Here is a 19417-nt window from a genome sequence, read left to right on the forward strand (position 1 = left end):
ACATATGGTAAAAAAAATCAACACATTCAAGTTCCATTAAGAAATTCAAAGACAAGTTTTTTAGTGAAGTAAATTATGAATATGTCTACAATTGGCAATATTTTAACTGCTTCTGCTAACAAAATTTTCATAAGTATTCAATACATTAGAAATCCAATTTAAATTTATTGATCCCTTAATTACAAACATATATTATACATCTAAAATTTGATTACTAAAACATTATAGAATACTTTGCTACTTGATTTAAAGTTATATGTACCAGGAAATAATAAAACGCATTAAAAATGTTTTATACTTCCGGCAAGATGGAGGAATAGGTGGAAGCACCGTACCTCCTTGCACTAACAAGATTAGAACAACAATAATTTACAAACAGAATATCACTCAGAACTGATAGAGGATTTATCTGAATGGAGGACAGCCAAGAAGTTGAAGTAGACCCGTACATCCAGACTGGTAGGAGACGACGAGCTGGGCGGGTGTGGGGCTGGCGCGGGTGGGCGGCGCGCGGAGATCAGGGAAAATTTGGCGCGAAATTGGCTGACAGCCATCCGGGGCGCAGAACGCAGCGGTGATCCCTGAGTACACAAGCTGCGGCTGGCGGACCCAGTGAGGCAGCGATTGTGGAGCAGGGCAGAGCTCGCAGCCCAGGAACCCAAAGAAGGGTCTGAGCCCAGGAGAACAGAACTACCGCCATTGTTCCCTCCCGCTCCCACCCCCGCCCCCACATATAACGTCACAATCTAGCGACAGGGGTGCCCAGCCCAGGTGAACACCTAAGGCTCCCCCCCGCCACCGTAACAAGAGCGACCAGACTGAAAAAAAAAAGGAGAGACAGGAAAAGACTTAAGACATGTTTCCAACAGAACAGATCAGTCCCCCAGGACTCATCCTTTTGCGCGACTAAGAAATAGCCAATCTATCAGATGCACAGTTCAAAACACTGGTGATCAGAAAGCTCACGGAATTGGTTGATTTTGGGTGCAATTTAGATGAAAGGATGCAGGTTACCATAAAAGAGATGCAGGAAGATAGGCGGAGGAGAGCCAATAGTGAAAGGAAGGAATCTGAGTCTCAAAACAATACAGTGCACCAGAAGGAAGATAGAATCAACCAAGCAGGAAAGCATGATGAAATAAGAATTCAAAAAATCGAGGAAAAGCTTAAGAGCATCCAGGACACCTTTAAACGTTCCAACATTCGAATTATAGGAGTACCAGAATCGGAAGGAGAAAAGCAACAGATTGAGCACGTATTTGAACAAATAATAAAGGAGAACTTCCCCAATCTGGCAAAGGGAACAGTCTTCCAAGAAATCCAAGAAGCTCAGAGAGCCCCAAAGAAGTTGGACCCAAGAAGAAACACACTAAGGCACATCATAATTACATTAGCCAAGGTAAAAACGAAGGAGAGAATCCTAGAGGCAGCAAGAGATAAGGGGACAGTAACCTACAAAGGAGTTCCCATCAGACTGTCAGCTGATTTCTCCAAAGAGACCTTACAGGCAAGAAGGGGCTGGAAAGAAATATTCCAAGTCATGAAAGACAAGGAACTACATCCCAGATTGCTCTATCCAGCAAAGCTCTCATTTAGAATGGAAGGGAAGATAAAGTGCTTTTCAGATAAGGTCCAGTTAAAGGAGTTCATCATCACCAAGCCCTTATTTTATGAAACGCTAAAGGGACTTATCTAAGAAAAGAAGATAAAGAAAAGACATGTATAGTAAAAGGACAGCAAACTCACAATTATTAACAACCACACCTAAAGCAAAACCAAAAGAAACTAAGCAAACAACTAGAACAGGAACAGAACCACAGAAATGGAGGGCACATGGAGGGCTAGCAGCAGGGGCGTGGGAGGAGGAGAGAGGGGGAAAAGGTATAGAGAATAAGTAGCATAGAATGTAGATTGAAAATTAGATAGGGGGAGGGCAAGAATAGTACGGGAAATGTAGAAGCTAAAGAACTCATAAGTATGACACATGGACATGAACTAAAGTGGGGGAACATGGGTGGGAGAGGGGGTACAGAGTGGAGGGGAGAGAATGGGGGAAATGGGACAACTGTGATAGCATAATCAATAAAATACATTAAAAAAAGAAAAAAATGTTTTATAATTCACAATCTTCATTAATTCAGACTAGTTTCCTTGACGTTCATCCAAAATTAGTTGTTTTTTTTTAAATCCTTACCCAAGGACATTTTTTCATTGCTTTGAGAGAGAGAGAGAGAGAAAGGGAACAAAGAGAAAGAATAATTGGTTGCCTCCTGTATGTGTCCAGACCTGGAAATAGAACCCAAAGCCCAGGTAACGTGCCCTGACTGGGAATTGAACGCTGTTGGGGTAGCTCAAGACATATGGCCCCTCCGTGACCTCAGAGAACAGGTAGCTGCCTGGTCAACAGCCATGAAGGAGGGAGGAAAACAGTCTGTATCTGGAGTCCCAACCTTCTCAAAGCCTCTGTGTTTATCATAACCCTGTAGCATTTTTACACACTACTACAGCTCTTTCCCCCCTGTCACTACTTCCTCCCTAAACCAAGTAGCACCAAGGCTGGAGGTTGGGTGTGGTCTTTCTCGTCTGACACACCACCATCAGTGCACTTCCCTGTAACATGAGTAATAAATGGCATGTCCACAGCATTTCTGTATTTGCTAGTTCTCTGGGTGGTTTTTCAGAATATCACGAATGTAAGTACAACTAACTCCCCAGTCTGCATTCCTGCATTACAAACCTGCAATATTTTGGTAATGGGTACAATGCTCCAACCAACTGAGCCACAGTGGCCAGGGCCAAAATTAGGTTTTACTATACTAAAAATCTTGTTTTTAAATTAACAACAACAAAACCTGACTAAGAGCTACAGTATTAAACTAAAAGGCATTCATATAACACAATTTTGCTCTTCAAGATAAATTAACTTGGATATTATTAGTTTCAAACATTAGGACTACCTAATCCAGGAACCATGTACTCAAAGGACCACCCCTGCCCCCACACACACCCCCCAACACAAAAACAGAAAAGGACTCTAAAGGATGTCAATCTAATTTTTCTTACTTGGTCTACTGAAAACCCTACTGCACAGATACCTGGGGGATTGGCAGGTACAGGGAAGTATCTTTAATTTATTCTTCTGTTTTTCTACTTCACCACAGTGTTCTAAAGGATAACCAATAAATTAACATCTAAAAGCCTATCTAGAGGTAGCTTTAGGTACAGATTTTAAATTTGGCTATCTTTTAGAATAATTCTCAATGTAGTCATTGACCTATATTCTTATATCTGATACTTTTACAGAAGGTATAATATGCTAATATCCATTGTCTTTTATTTTGTTAATGAATTCCTAATTATGTCTTTCAAGCAACACATTATTACTATTCAGGTTATTTTAATACCAACAGTTACCACACGGATTATTTCCACTACTTCCACTAGAAGTTCACCTTAAACAGTTCACCTGACTTTCACACACTATCAAAATGCTCATCTTGGCCATTCTTGTATTTTCAGTCTACACTTGGGAATCAGCTAATGCAGAGGGCCAACCTGTTATACGCAGATTTCTACTGCAAAGGTGGTCAATGTCCCTAACCTCCATATTTTTCAAGAGTCAACCATATATAGATTATGGTTTTTCATGGGGAAAAAAGGCAGGCACAGTTCTCACTCTGTAGCACTACTTAAACTGCCACATCATCTGATTACTTCAATTAGTTACAGCAAGGCTGCTTAATCATTTTTCACATGTAGAAAATTTTAGTATTTATGTAGCCCAGGAGGCTGCTTGTGGCTGGATGGGGTAGCCCTGGGGTCCCAATCTCCTAAAGCAGTCCCAGATGGAAGCACATCCAAGACAGAAGGAAACTGTTTTCTTTGAACATCTATAACCTATAACCTATCAGTGTACTGCTGATAAACTCAGAATTATGGCATGGCAATCTACTTTTGCCTAATTAATTACAAAATTTCACAATAATTTTGACAATATTTTCAAGAAAAATATACTCTATAAACTTACCTTGTATATTCTTCTTGTAACTTGTTGGGGTCACTTACAAAAAACTTGACTCTAAAGTTCAAATTGTAAGGAGATCCTCCTAGAATTAATAAAAGCAGTTCTAATTAATCAGATTATATTAACCCTTTATCTTTATAAAGTATATTTGCAAAACATCAAGTAAATATGTATGCTCACTCTTTAGTTGCTTCCTTATTGGTTTGTTTGGATCCAGCCACCTCTGAAAAATAAAAAAATGAGGCTGATTTCATTTTTTCTTGGAGAACTAATATACAGATTCATGCAAATCTGTTCCAGTTGAAGACTAATGATAAAAACTGCCTTTTTTAAAAGGCCTAGGTAGGAAAAAATCATTAGCTTATAGGTTTTGATATCAAATATAACACAATTATGTTAGAAAGTACTGAATGTACTTGTGGTGGCTTTAAGATTTTTATTGTAATTTCACATCAAATTATATAGTGTGCAATAACCTCTATTCCAAAAGTAAAAATGCTTAATAATTACTGTAATCTAATGTGATTTCCATTAATTTAACTATATTATGTAACAGTCTGGCAAATTAAAATCCTCTTATCTCATAAAACTATGCTTGGCCTTACGCTTTCATTCAAACAAAATGTGTACATCAGGAAAATCTACTCTTAAGAGAAATGTTTTAGTCTTGGCCAGGTAGCCCAGTTGATCAGAGCATCATCCCGTACACGAAAGTTATGGATTTGATTCCTGGTCAGGGCACATCCCTGGGTTACAGGCCCAGTCACCCCACTGGGGTGAGTATGAGAGGCAACGAGTCAATATTTCTCTACCTCTCTTTCTCCTTCCCTTTCCCTCTATCTAAAAATAAATAAGATCTTGAAAAAAAAATCAACCAATAAATGCGTAAGTACAACAAATTGATGTTTCTCTCTTCCCCCTTCACCCTCGCTCTCTAAAAAATAAATAAATTTAAAAAACAATTTTTAACTTCTACCCTATTTCTTAAAAAGTAAATAAACTATTCCCCCAAAAGAAAATCGCACTAGTTTTTTAAGAGACAATGTTTAGTTTTGAGCAGGACTGCTTTTTGTATGTGAGAATTTTAAGTAGCCTCAACACTTCTGAATGCCAGTTAGGCTCTATTTTAGAAAAAAAGTTAACTGAATTCAGAAAATATTTCAATTACTAACATGTTTGAATTTAAAAAATTAAGGAACTCAAAATGAGGTTATAGATGTGACAAATTATAGATTTTCAAAGCACTACACAAATATAAGCTTATATATCATTATTTATAATCCTTACACCCCATACTTGATTCCATGAAGAACACATAAACAGATTTTATGTTGGGAGTAATCCATGTATCTTTCCTTTTCACTACTCCTAACATCCAATATTTCAAATCCATTTGATTCTACCTTCAAACTATACCTAGAATTTAATGATTCTTCTCCACTTAGTCTGCCACCATCCTTATTTCTGGTTTGGCTCTGGCCACAGCCTCTTAATTACTTTCCTTACCACCTTCTACCTCCTCTATCTACAAGCTGGAGTATTCTTTTAAAACATAACTTCACTCCTTTGTTTAGTATCTCCTGATAATTTATCAGCGCAAGGTCTAAAGTCCTTAACATGATCTCTTCTTACCTCTTCTACCCCAATTTATTGAGTTCTAGCCATAAATGCCTCCTTTCTGTTATTCAATGATGCCATCTTAGGGCCTTCAATTCCACATTTCCGTAATACATAGAATGTCCTTCTCCAGCGGCACCATGGCTGACTCCTTTTATTACCTGTATCTCGGCTTAAATGTTACCTCCTCAGAGAGGTCTTCACTAACTACACTATCAAAAGTATGTCACAAAGCTCCTATTTACTTAGTTATTTTCCAGGCATAGGACATTAAATTCTCTCATCTAACACTTTTTCTTCATTATAATATGTTTTTTTTCCTTTTTATCACCCATTTCTTTCATTTAGACTATGGATTCTATGAGGTAAGGGATAAAATCTAATTCATTCAAAGCTGAACAGCCAGCACCTAGCACAGGACGTGACATATAATATCTATTAAAAATATTTTGTGAAGAACTGATTACACCTGCTGAATAACTCAACAGTCAAGGGGGGATGGGGTGTTTCTGTGGCAAAAATAGGCCCATTATCACTCCTATTTAATAAACTTGTTTCCCCTACACAACCACACATTTATCCACCTTCCTACCCATCTATTTATTAATCTGGTGACTTCGTATTTCACATTTTAGACTAAGAGTCATAAATTACTTTTATTTTAATGCTTGTCCAAAATAAAAATTTGGGATTGGTCAATCTATCCAAAGCCTTCTTTCCTCACTGAGTTCCCCTTAAAAATATTCTAATATCAGAGATACAAATACATCGACATATACAAATAGATGTGTTAATCTGACATAGTTGAGGATAAATACAACGATAAGCACTGGAAAATTTAAGAGACCTCATCAATGATGTCATTGAGACAGGACTTAGGATCTTTCTAGGCTTAAAACAAGAAAATGGAACAATACTATAATGAGCACTACTAGTGAGTCAAGATCCTGTTCACAGTAAGAACACATCATTATGTCAAAAGAAAAACAAAGTAGGGAAAAGGAAAACATATAAAGCAGGTCTACAAATCAGTAAGAGAAGATCAACTTTAATAGAAAAACATACGATAAGATAAAAATAGAAAATAGAAAGTTTATAAGAACTATAAATAGCATTCTAGTATATGAAAAGATATTCAATCTTAATCATAATTAGAGAAATAGTCTTCATTAGGTTATCATCATTCAACAATAACACTGACAAAGATTAAAACTTTTACTTTTTATTATTTTTAATACATTTTATTGATTATGCTATTACAGTTGTCCTATTCCCCCTGCTTATTCCACTCTGCCCTGAACCTTCACTCCCACCACTCCCCTCCTTTAGTTCATGCCCATGGGTCGTACGTATAAATTCTTTGGCTTCTCTATTTGCAGTAATTTTCTTTACTTCCACCTGTCTACTTTATAGACCCTTTATGCTTCTTATTCCCCGTACCTTTTACCCCAATCGCCTCCCTCCCCCTTCCTACTGCTAACCCTCCATGTGATCTCCATTTCTATGACTCTGTTCCTGTTCTAGTTGTTAGCTTTGTTTTGTTTTTGTTTTCTTAGGTTCGGTTGTTGATAGTTTTAAGTCTGTTGTCATTTTACTGTTCATATTTTTTATCTTCTTTTTCTTCGGTAAGCCGCTTTGTCATTTCATATAAGGGTTTGGTGAATATGAACTCCTTTAACTTGATCTTATCTGGGAAGCACTTTACCTGATGATAGCTTCGCTGATGCTGGATAGAGCCATCTTGGATGTAGGTCCTTGCCTTTCATGACTTGGAAAATTTCTTTCTAGTTTATTCTTGCCTGCAAGGTTTCTTCTGAGAAATCAACTGACAGTCTTATGGGAACTCCTTTGTAGGTAACTGTCTCCTTTTCTCTTGCTGCTTTTAAGATTCTCTCCTGATCTTTAATCTTGGGTAAAGTAATTACGATGTGCCTCAGTGTGTGCTTCCTGGGTCCAACTTCTTTGGGACTCTCTGAGCTTCCTGGACTTCCCGGAAGTCTATTTCCTTTGCCAGATTGGGGAAGTTCTCTTTCATCATGTTTTCAAATAAGTTTTCAATTTCTTGCTCTTCCTCTTCTCCTTCTGGCATCCCTGTAATTCAGATATTGGAAGGTTCAAAGTTGTCACTGAGGTTCCTAAGCCTCTCCTCATTTTTTTGAATTCTTGTTTCTTCATTCTGTTCTGGTTGAATGTTTATTTCTTCCTTCTGCTCCAAACTGTTGAGTCCTGGTTTCCTTCCCTTCACTGTTGGTTCCCTGTGAACATTTTCCTTCATTTCACTTTTCATAGCCTTCACTTTTTCCTCTAATTTGTGACCATATTCAACCAGTTCTCTGAGCATCCTGATTATCAGTTTTGAACTGTGCATCAGATAGTTTGGCTATCTCTTTATGGCTCAGCTGTATTTCCCCCCCCCCCAAAATTGGGCCACTTTTTTTTTTTGTCTTGGCAGGCCTGTTATGTAATAAGTTGTAGAGTCTTAGGTATTTGCCAGGGTGAGGCAACCCATGTCACTGCGTTGTGATGATGTATGTGGGGGAGGGCTCCAAGAGGGAACAGTGCAGTTTCCTCAGCTCTTACTGGCTTTCAGTCACTTCCTCCACTACCCACAAGCAAATTGGGCCCTTCTGGTGCGGGTTCCTGGGTATGTGGGTTTGTGTATGTTCTAGGACCCTCTGGGACTCTCCAACGAACTCTCCTGGGAGGCTGGGACTTTCTCCTGTTGCTGCAACATCCACAGGTATTTCAGTCAGAGGTTTTGAGGCTTTATTTTCCTATGCTGGAACCCTGGGTTGCACAGTCTGTCTTGCTCCCCAGTTGTTCCTCCAGGTTTATCTTCATGCCAATGCGGGACTTCCTGCTCTGCCAGCTGCTGCCTCGCCCGCCCTGGTCTTCCAGCTGCCGCCTTGCTGTGGGTCTTCTCTGCTTAGCTGCCCATCTATGCCCCTCCTACAGGTCTGGATAAATGTTTCTTCTTTAACTCCTTGGTCGTCAGGCTTCCATACAATTAGATTTTCTGGCAGTTTTGGTTGTATTTTGTTTTTAAATTTGTTGTCCTTCTTGTGGTTGTGCAAGAAAGCATAGTGTATATACCTATGCCTCCATCTTAAGATTAAAACTTTTAATGACATACCACAATGGCAAGAATGTGAAGAAATCAGCACTCATATATAACTTGTGAGAATATAAGTTATAGCACCTCAATGTAGGACAACCTGGTAGTATTTATCAAAATACAAAATGCGCATCATCATGGACTCAACATTATTTTTATGTATCATTTTAACTGATATATCTCACACGATATAAAAATTCACCATTTTAGAGTATAAACTTCAGTGTACTTTAGTATATTCACTATGTTGTACAACCATCAACACCAAATAATGTCAGAATATTTGCATCACACCCCACCCCAAATCCTATTTCTTTCTATTAGCAGTCAGTTCTAATATTGCACTACCCACAGGATATAGCCATTACTAATCTACTTACTCTCTGTATAGATTTGTTCTGGACATTCATATGAATACAATCATACAACAGGTAATCTGCCTATCTTCTTTACTTAATACAGTAGCCTTCCCCCACCCATCCACAGATATAGTCCAAGACCCAACTGGATGCCTATGATCTTTTGTATCTACATCTGTATCTATTTCTATATCTATATCTATCTATATCTATGATAAAGTTTAACTTATAAATTAGGCACAGTAAGCAAATAACAATAATAAAATAAAACAATTATAACACTATACTGCAGTGAAAGTTATATAAATGTGGTCTGTCTCAAAATATTTTATTGTACAATATTTACACTTCTGGTTATCATGTGAGATGATGCAATGTCTACATGAGGAGATGAAATGAGGTAAATGATATAGGCATTGTGATGTAACATTAGGCTACTACTGACTTTCTGGTGATATATGAGGAAGATCACTGGCTTCAGGTGATCATAAGTAATCAAGCCACGAGGAACTATTAAGGACTTATGGGTAGGTAGTGTATATAGCATGGATATGCTGGACAAAGACATGATTCATGTCCTGGGGAGGATGGCATGAGATTTCATCATACAACTAAGAATGGTGAGCAACTTAAAACTTAAGAATTGTTTGTTTCTACAGTTTTCCATTTAGTATTTTAGGACTGTAGGTAACTGAAACTGCAGAAAGCAAAACTATGGATTAAGGGGCCACTACTGTATAATGCTTTTAAGGTTCACCCACATTGTAGCATGTAACAGTACTTCATTACACTTTTATAGTTGACATTTGGTTACTTCTATCTTTTGTCTATTATAATAATACTGCTGTAAACATTTGTTTACAAATTTTTTGTGTAAATATGTGTTTCTGTTCTCTCAGGTATATACCTATAACTGACATTATTTGGTAAATGGTAATACTGTACTTAAATTTTGAAGGAATTGCCAATTTACTTTCATAATGGCTGCAACTTTTTTACATTCCAACAATATGAGATTTCTAATCTCTCTGTATCTTCATCAATACATGTTCCTGTCTGCCTTTTTTATTATAGCCCTCCTACTAGGTGTAAAGTAATATGGCCTTTTTATTGCTGAATAATACTCCATTGTATAAATATACACTTTTGGTTAATCCATTCATTGGTCGATGAATATGTGCACTGACTCCACTTTTTATTATGAATAATGCTGCTATGAACATCTCAGTTCTAATCTGTGTGTGTAGATGTTTTCAGTTCTCTTGGGTATGTATCTAGAAGTGAAATTTCTTACAGTAAGTTTTTGTTACATCTTGAAAACAAGTACTATAAGCTTTCTAATTTTGTTCTTATACAAATGGGTATTGAGATTATATCACCACCTTTATTTATTCATTATTTTTTTAAACATGAGATGCTTCATGAATTTGTGTGTCATCCTTGTGCAGACACCATGCTAATTTCTCTGTATTGTTCCAATTTTACTGTACATGCTGCTGGAGTGAGTACTCACTACCTATATTTAGTCACATACCATAATTTTCTGTGTGAAAATTTTTTCTACTAAATTACTGATACATCTTGAGATAAGATTTTAACTATTTACAATGCAATATGGGTTTAAAATGTGTTGTATTAGAAGTAATTTATATATAGGGAGTATCATTTTATGTTATTATATTTTTAAATAAATTTTTATTTTTTAATTACACTTGACATGATATTAGTTTAAGGTGTACAACATAGTGATTAGACATTTATGTAACTTATGATATGATCACAAGTCTAATGCCCATCTGACATCATACATAGTTATTACAACATTGACTCTATTCCCTATGCTGTATCTTACGTCCCTGTGAATGTTTTTATAACTGGCAATTTACAAATCTTAATTTCTATTTCTTGCTCACCCATCCACCCAACCCCCCCATCAGACAAGGATCAAGATGTTCTGTGAAGAACTGAATTTTCATTTTCTTGTTTGAGATTTCACATATAAGTGAAATCACACGGCATTTGTCTTTGACCCATTTTACTTAGCATGATACCCTCTATGTCTATCCATACTGTTGCAGATGGCAAAATTTCATTTTTTGTGGCAAAGTAATATTCCACTGTATACATGTACCACTTCCTCTTTATCCATTTGTTCATCTATGGAAACTTAGGCTGCTTCCACATTATGGCTATAGTAAACAATGCTCAATTATCATAGCGATATGTTTTTTGAGATTAGTATTTTGGGTTTCTTTGGATAATATCCAGAAATGGAATTGTTGGGTCTCTTCTCTGCCTCTTGTTATAAAGTCCATTTTATCTAAGTTCTGCTATCCTAGCTTTTTAAAATTTCCTAAATATATTTTGCCATCCTTTGACTTTCAGTCTGTATGCATCTCTTGTATGCAGTATATGTATAGGTGAATGGATAAATTCACCCACCCTATCCTTTGACTGAAGCACTGGATCTATTCATATTTAACATAATTATTGATGGGTATGTACTTACTGCCATTTTATTATTCGTATTTTTTTATCTCTTTTTTTTCCTTCTTAAAGACATTCCTTTAACTTTTCTTATTATACTGGTTTGGTGGGGATGAACTCCTTTAACTTTTTCTTGTCTGAGAAGTTCTGTCTTTCAATTCTAAATGACAACCTTTCTGGGTAATCTTTGTTGTAGGTCCTTGTTTTTCATCATTTTGAATATTTCATGCCAATCCCTTCTGGACTGCAAAGTTTCTGTTGAGAAATCAACTTACTGTTGTATGGGAACTCCCTTGTATATAACTAACTGCTTTTCTCTTGCTGCTTTTAAGATTCTCTCTTGGTCTTGAAACTTCAGCATTTCAATTATCATGTGTCTTGGTGTAGGTCTCTTTGGGATCATATTGTTTGGGACTCTGCGCTTGTATGTCTGTTTCCTTCTCCATGTTAGAGTAGTTTTTTGTCATTATTTCTTCAAGTAGGTTTCAATTCCTTGTTCTCCCTCTTCTCCTTCTGTTATCCCTATGATGCAAATGTTGGTATGTTTGATGTTGTATGAGAGGCCTCTTACACTATCCTAATTTGGGGGGGGGGGGGCGGATTCCTTTTTCTTTTTGCTGTTCTGATTGGATGTTTTCTGCTTCTTTATCCTCCAAATCTCTGATTAGGATCCTCTGCTTCATCTACCCTTGATTCACTCTAATGTACTCTTCATTTCAGTTATTACAGTCTTCATTTCTACCTGGTTCTTTTTAACATTTTCTATCTCTACTTTTATGTTTCCTACCTCTTTGCTTAAGTTCTCAATGAGTTCATCTACTCTTCACCTAAGTTCATTGTGCTTCCCTATAATGAGCATTTTGAACTCCACATCTGATAGATTGTCTCCATTTTGTTTATATCTTTTTCTGAAGTTGTGTTCTATTCTTTCCTTGGGACATGCTTTGTCATCTCCCCATTTTGGCTGTCTGCCTTTATTTGTTTCCATCTTTTAGGTAGAAGTGCTAAGTCTCCTGGTCTTAGAAAAGTAACCAACCTTACGTAGTAAGTGTCCTGTGGGGCCTGGTGGCACACTCTTCCTTGTCACCTGAGCTGAGTGCTCCAAGTATATCCCTGTGTGAGTTGTATGTGCCCTCTGGTAGTTCAGGCTTAATTGCTGTTGGCAAGTCAATGGGAGGGATTGACCTTCAGGCTGATCAGTTGTTAGGACTGCCTATGACTACAGAGGAGAAGCTGGAGTGCAGGAGCTAAAGCCACAGAGCAGGAACTGCTTTAGTGGGGCTCTGCTGGCTGCCAAACTTGCCCTATAGATATGTCATTTCTGCAGGTGGTCGGGCATCTGATGTGGTCTGAAGCTTCTCACCAGGTATATTGGCTCTGTGGCCTCATGGGAAGGGCTCTAGTGAAGGCCAATTTCAGTTGCTGCCTGTGCCCTTCCTGGACCACCTGGTATGAGCAACAATGTGATCTGAAGGTGACTACTACTGTGCTGGGCTTGGGGGTGTTTCTAAGAAAAGAGCTTGCATACAGATGTGGAGCCTTGACTTTTGTGACCTCTGCCCTCAATAGCCTGGCTCTGGTGACCAGTGGGATTTGTGATCATGGGTTCAATAAGACAGTAGAAAATAAAAAAGTTCTTAACTGCCTATCACCCCAGGGTTTGGCATAGAGGAAGCAAAGAGGATTGCCTGTATCCTAATTTTCCCCTTGAAGAGGTGTATCTACAGACTTTAAAAGCTGCTTCCTAAAGGTCTGGGTTTCAATTAGCCTGAATCTAGGTGCTAACTGAAATCCTCTTCTTCATGACAATGGCAGGTGTTAGCACACATTTAACTACTGAGTCACTAAAAAAAAAATAGGCTGCTTGAACAATTACCAAGGTTTGAAAAACAACCAAGACCTAGAGCAAGATTGAAAAGATAAGGTTCATTTCTTTAAAGACTGAGAGAAGTGGCTGTTTCATCTAATACACAGAAACTAGCCTTACTTAGCAGGTGTGACTCAGTGGACTGCGCATTGGCCTACAAACTGAAGGATCGCTGGTTTGATGCCCAGTGAGGCCACCTGGGATGCAGGTCAGGACCCTGGCTAGGGGCATGCAAGAAGCAACCAGTCAATGTTTCTTTCACATACCAATATTTCTTTCCCTCTTGTTCCCCCTTCCTCCCTTCTCTCTAAAAATAAAATAAATAAAATCTTTAAAAAAGAGAGAGACTAACAGAGAGTCAAGGAAAATGAAGAAACAGAAATATGTTCCAAATAAAAGAATGATACAAAGACTTTAATGAAATGGAGATTAAGTGATTTACCTAATAAAAAGTTCAAAATAAGTCTTAAAGGTGCTCAATGACCTCTAGAGAAGAATAAATGAACATGGTAAGAATTTCAACAATGAGATAGAAAATATTACAAAGTACCAAATACAAGCCCGAAACTGAAGAATACAATAACTCAAAAATACAATGGAGGGATTCAATAGCAAATCAAATGATGCAGAAGAAAATATATCAATGAACTTGAAGACAGGACAGTGAAATTCACCCTATTAGAACAATAAAACTAAAAAAGAATGAAAAAGAGTTAAATAGCTTAAAGGACTTATGGAACATCAAAGTGAACTACAATTCATATGATAGGAGTCCCAGACTTAGAAAAAAGAAAGAAGCAGAAAATCTTTTTGAAGATCTAATGGCTGAAAACTCCCCTAACCTGGACAAGGAAACAGATATTCAGATATAAGAATCTCAGAGTTCCAATGACAAAGAATCCAAAGAGAACTCACTAAGACATGTTAAAATTAAAGTGTCAAAAGTTAAAGATGTGGGGAGAATCTTTAAAGTAGCGAAAAAACAAACCAATAAAAAACAACTGGTTATGTAAAAAGAAAACCCCTATAGGCCTATAAGCAAATTTTGTAGTAGAAACTTTGGAGACCAGAGGGGAATGGTACAATAAATTCAAAGTGCTGAAAGAAAAAAGTGCCAAGACAGAATACTCTATCCAGCAAACTTGTCCTCATAACTGAAGTTAAGAGAGTTTTCTAGACATACAAAAGTAAGGAGTTCATCATCATCAGACTGGCCTCCAAGAAATGTTAGACTTTTAAAAACTGAAACTGAAATCATTAACAGGGAAACATAAATCTCATTGACACAAATAAATATAAGATAAAATTCAGAATAATCTCATGTTGTCAAGGTGGTGGGTTAATCACTTATACATCCAGTATAAGGTTAAAAGACAAACTAGTACAAGAAGATTAAAAGACAGAAGATTAAAAAGACAAGACTAGTACAAATAAATATAACCACAATAATTTGTTAACAGATACACAAGTTAAAAAGATGTAAATTGTGACATAAAAAGCATAAAATGTGAGGGAAAAGCAAAAATGTACAGGATTAAAATGTATTCAAACTTATTATTACCACCTTAAAATAGACTGTTAAAAATATAAGTTGTTCCCCTGGCCAGTATGTCCTACTTGGTTGGGGCATTGTCCCACAGCCAAAAGTTTATGGGTTTGATTCCTGGTCAGGGCACATACCTAGGTTGTGGGTTCGATTCCTGTTTTAGGCACTGTCACATGCAACCCTGTTCCAGATGCATACAATCCCCCATCTCTGTGTCATATCTGGTCTGGGTGCATATAGAAGGCAAGCAACTGATGCTTCTCTCATGTATCAATGTTTCTTTCTCTCCTTTCATCTCTTCCTCCTCCCTCTCCAAAAGACAAAAAAAATATGTCCTTAAGCCCTGACTGGTGTGGCTCAGTGGTTTGGGTGTCATTCTGCAAACTGGAAGGTCACTGGTATGATTCCTAGGTCAGGGTGCATGCCTGGGTTGTGGGCCAGGTCCCTGGTTGGGGTGTGCAAAAGGCAATTTATCAATGTTTCTCTCACACATTGATGTATCTCTTCCCCTCTGTCTCCCTCCCTGTGCTTCTCTCTAAAAATAAATAAATAAAATCTTTTAAAAAATGTTCTCAAATGAGGATAAAAAGTAACAATAAAAATTTTTCTAAATTTTTTTTAAAACGTAAGCTTTATGGTAACCACAAAGCAAAAACCTACAGTAGATACACAAAAGATAAGAAGAAATGAATCTGAGCATTCCACTACAGAAAATCATCAAACCACAGAGGAAGAAAACAATGAACAAGTAGTAATAATTACATACCTATCAATAATTAATTATTTTATATGCTAAATGGACTAAACTCTTAAAACACACAGGATAGCTTAATGGAGAAAAAAACGACTTATTTATGCTACTGACAAGAGACTCACGCTTCAGATGCAGGACGTACAGACTGAAAGTGAAGAGATGAAAAAGATATTCTTTGCAAATGGAAACCGAAACAAAGCTGGGTGGCTATACTTATATAAGACAAAGTAAATCTTGGGACAAAGGCTGTAATAGGAGATGAAGAAAGTCATTATATAATGACAAAGGCATAAATTCAACAGGAGGATATAAATGTGTGAAATATTTATGCACCTAAGTAGATAAAGCCAAGGATAAAGAACCTAAAGGAAAAAAAAACAGACGGCATGACAATAATAATAGGGTATTTTAATATGCCACTTTCATCAATGGGTAGATTACCCAAATAGAAAATCAGTGAGGAAACACTGGCCTGAAACAAGGGATAACAAATGTTGGTGAGAACATGGAGAAAAGGGAAGCCTTGTACACTTTTGGTGGGAATGTAAATTCATGCAGTCACTATTAAAAACAGTATGGAGGTTCATCAAAAAATTTAAAATAGAATTACCATATGCTCCAGCAACCACTTCTGATATTTATCCAAAGGAAACAAAAACACCCACTTGAAAACATGCAGGCACCCTCATATACAATGAAGCATTATTTGCAATAGCAAAGATACAGAAGGAACCAAAGTGATCATCAATGCCTGAATAAAGAAAGTTTGGTATATATTAAAAATAAAATATTATTCAGCCATTAAAAAGTAGAAGGAAACCTTACCATTTGCGATGACTTGGATGAACCAAGTGGGCATTACAATAAGTGAAATAAGTCAGACACAGAAAGACAAAAACTATTATGATTTCCTTTAAATGTACAATCTACAAACAAACAAACAAACAAAAGACAAACCAAAATACTGAACTCATGGATACAGAGAACAAGTCTGGTGGTTGCCAGAGATGTGGGGCATGGGCAAAATGAGTAAAAAGAGTCAAAAGATACAAACTTCCACTTACTTGTAACAAGTAAACTCGTTACTTGTGTTATTAAAGTTTTCTATGATTTTTATTATTTTTACTACATCTATTAATGCTGAAAGCATGGTTTTCCAACAGCATCAACTCTCTTTTTTTAATCCTCACCTGAGAATATGTTCATTGATTTTAGCGAGAGGAAGGAGAGGAAGAAAGGGAGGGAGGGAGAGGAAAGAGAGAAGGAGAGAGAAACAGAGACAGAGAGAGGGATAGAGGAGGGAGAGACAGGGAGGGTGGGAGGCAGAGGGAGGAGGAAGAGATAAACATTGGCTACATCCACTACATGCCCCCATCAGGAATCGAACCTGCAACCATTGGTGTAAAGGACAACGCTCCAACCAAAAGCCACACAGCCAGTACCACATCTACTCTTATTTATCCTAACCAGTGAGTTTTTTTAAATTAACAATTATATTTTTTAACTCCTTTCATTGGTCCCTTTGCATGGATACAATATCCTCTCTAATGATAACAATGTAAATAATACATTCTTTTTCATTTTGTTGTTAAATTAATTTGTCGACCACTATGTTCCAAGCATTGTTCTAAGTGTTTTATATGTAAAAATTCACTTCATCTCCACATTAACTGCAAGATTGGCACTGTTTCCATTTTTGTTTTTATTTTTTTAATTATATTTTATGGATTATGCTATCACAGTTCTCCCATTTTCCCCTCTTCACTCTCCTCCACCCTGCACATGCTCTCCCACCCACATTACCCTCATTTAGTTCATGTCCATGTGTCATACTTCGAAGTTCTTTAGCTTCTACGTTTCCCATACTATTCTTACCCTCCCCCTGTCCATTTTCTACCTATCATCTGTGCTAATTATTCTCTGTAGCTTTTCCCCCTCTCTTGTCTTCCCACTCCCCTTTTGCTGAGCCTCCATGTAATCTCTATTTCTATGGTTCTGTTCCTATTCTAGTTGTTTCCTTTTGTTTTTGTTTTAGGTGTGGTTGTTAATCATTGTATTTGCTGTCACTTTACCTTTTGTTTCCTATCTTATTTTTCTTAGATAAGTCCCTTTAACATTTCACATAATAGGGGCTTGGTGATGATGAACTCCTTTAACTTGACCTTATCTGAGAAGCACTTTATTTGCCCTTCCATTCCAAATGAAAGCTTTGCTGGATAGAGCAATCTGGGAAGTAGGTCCTTGCCTTTCATGACTTGGAATACTTCTTTCCAGCCCCTTCTTGCCTGCAAGATCTCTTTTGAGAAATCAGCTGACAGTCTGATGGGAACTCCTTTGTGGGTGACTGTCTCCTTATCTCTTGCTGCTTCTAGGATTGTCTCCTTCATTTTGGCTAATGTAATTTTGATGTGCCTTGGTGTGTTCCTCCTTGAGTCCAACTTCTTTGGGACTCCCCGAGCTTCCTGGACTTCCTGGAAGTCTATTTCCTTTGCCAGAATGGGGAAGTTCTCTTTTATTATTTGTTCAAGTAAGTTTTCTACTTGCTCTTCCTCTTCTCCTTCTGGTACCCCTATAATTCAAATGTTGAAACATTTAAAGATGTCCTGGAAGTTCCTAAGCCTCTCCTCATTTTTTTGAATTCTTGTTTCTTCATCCTTTTCTGTTGGTTGTTTCTTTCTTCCTTCTGGTCCACTCCATTGATTTGAGTCCCAGTTTCCTTCCCATCACTATTGGTTCCCTGTACATTTTCCTTCATTTCACTTAGTATAGCCTTCATTTTTTCATCTAATTTGTGACCAAATTCAACCAATTCTGTGAGCATCCTGATCACAAGTGCTCTGAATTGTGCATCTGATAGGTTAGCTATCTCTTTGTCACCTATCTTATTTTTTGTATTTTTTCTGGAGCTTTCATCTGTTCTTTCATTTGGGCCATTTTTTTTGTCTTGATGTGCCTGTTTCGTAGTGAGGGGCGGAGCCTTAGGTGTTCACCAGGGCAGGGCAACCCAGTTGCTGGGTTGTGATGCTGTATGTGGGGAAGGGGTCTGAGAGGGAACAATGGTGCATGCTCTGCTCCCTGCCAGATTTCAGTCACTTCCCCCACTTCCCCAAAGCAAACTGGGCCCTTCTGGTGCTAATTCCTGTGTGGGTGGGCTTGTGTATGTTCTAAGACCCTGTGGTTCTCTCCAATGAACTCTCCTATGAAGCTGAGTCTCTCTCAAGTACTTCACTCCCACAGGTGTTTTCAATCAGTGTTTTGAGGCTTTATTTCCCCCGCACTGGAGCCCTGGGTTGCACGGTCTGTCTCGCTCCCCAGTTCTGCCTGGTTTATCTGCATGTGAATGTGGGACCACGTGATCCCACAGCTGCTTTGTGCGCCGCACCCCTCAACAATCAGCCACCTCACTGGGTTCACCCACTGCCACCACTTGCCGTAACCTCTCTCCACTCGGCTGCCCAACTTCGCCCCTCCTACTGGTCTGGATGAATGTGTCTACTCTAACTCTTTGTTTGTCAGACTTCCATACAGTTCATTTTTCTGTCAGTACTGGTTGATTTTCATTTCTAAATTGTTGTTGTCCTTATTTTGGCTGTATGAGGAGGCACAGTATTTCTACCTACGCCTCCATCTTGGCGAGAAGTCCTGTTT

The 19417-nt window shown here is 37.7% G+C and overlaps 1 protein-coding gene and 1 non-coding gene across 5 annotated transcripts in view; both read right to left on the reverse strand.

The window, feature by feature from the left end:
* PTPN4 (protein tyrosine phosphatase non-receptor type 4) overlaps positions 1–19417 on the reverse strand; it is a 288687-nt gene that overhangs the window by 137006 nt on the left and 132264 nt on the right. For 3 of the 4 annotated variants that reach the window (XM_045825868.1, XM_045825866.1, XM_045825867.1), the window contains exons 4-5: positions 4205–4247; positions 4028–4106 (exon numbers count right to left, since the gene is read on the reverse strand). The exons of the other annotated variant lie outside the window; for it this stretch is intronic. In XM_045825868.1, coding sequence (XP_045681824.1) covers positions 4028–4106; positions 4205–4247 — 122 coding nt within the window. The remainder of the gene's footprint in view (positions 1–4027; positions 4107–4204; positions 4248–19417) is intronic. 4 annotated transcript variants of the gene reach the window in all.
* On the reverse strand, positions 10519–10624 carry LOC123810530. Its single transcript, XR_006784258.1, has one exon. It is a non-coding gene; the product is annotated as a U6 spliceosomal RNA (small nuclear RNA).

Source organism: Phyllostomus hastatus, unplaced genomic scaffold (genome assembly GCF_019186645.2).
Source record: "Phyllostomus hastatus isolate PE091 unplaced genomic scaffold, TTU_PhHast_1.1 phas_scaffold_60, whole genome shotgun sequence".
NCBI classification, from domain to species: Eukaryota; Metazoa; Chordata; class Mammalia; order Chiroptera; family Phyllostomidae; genus Phyllostomus; species Phyllostomus hastatus.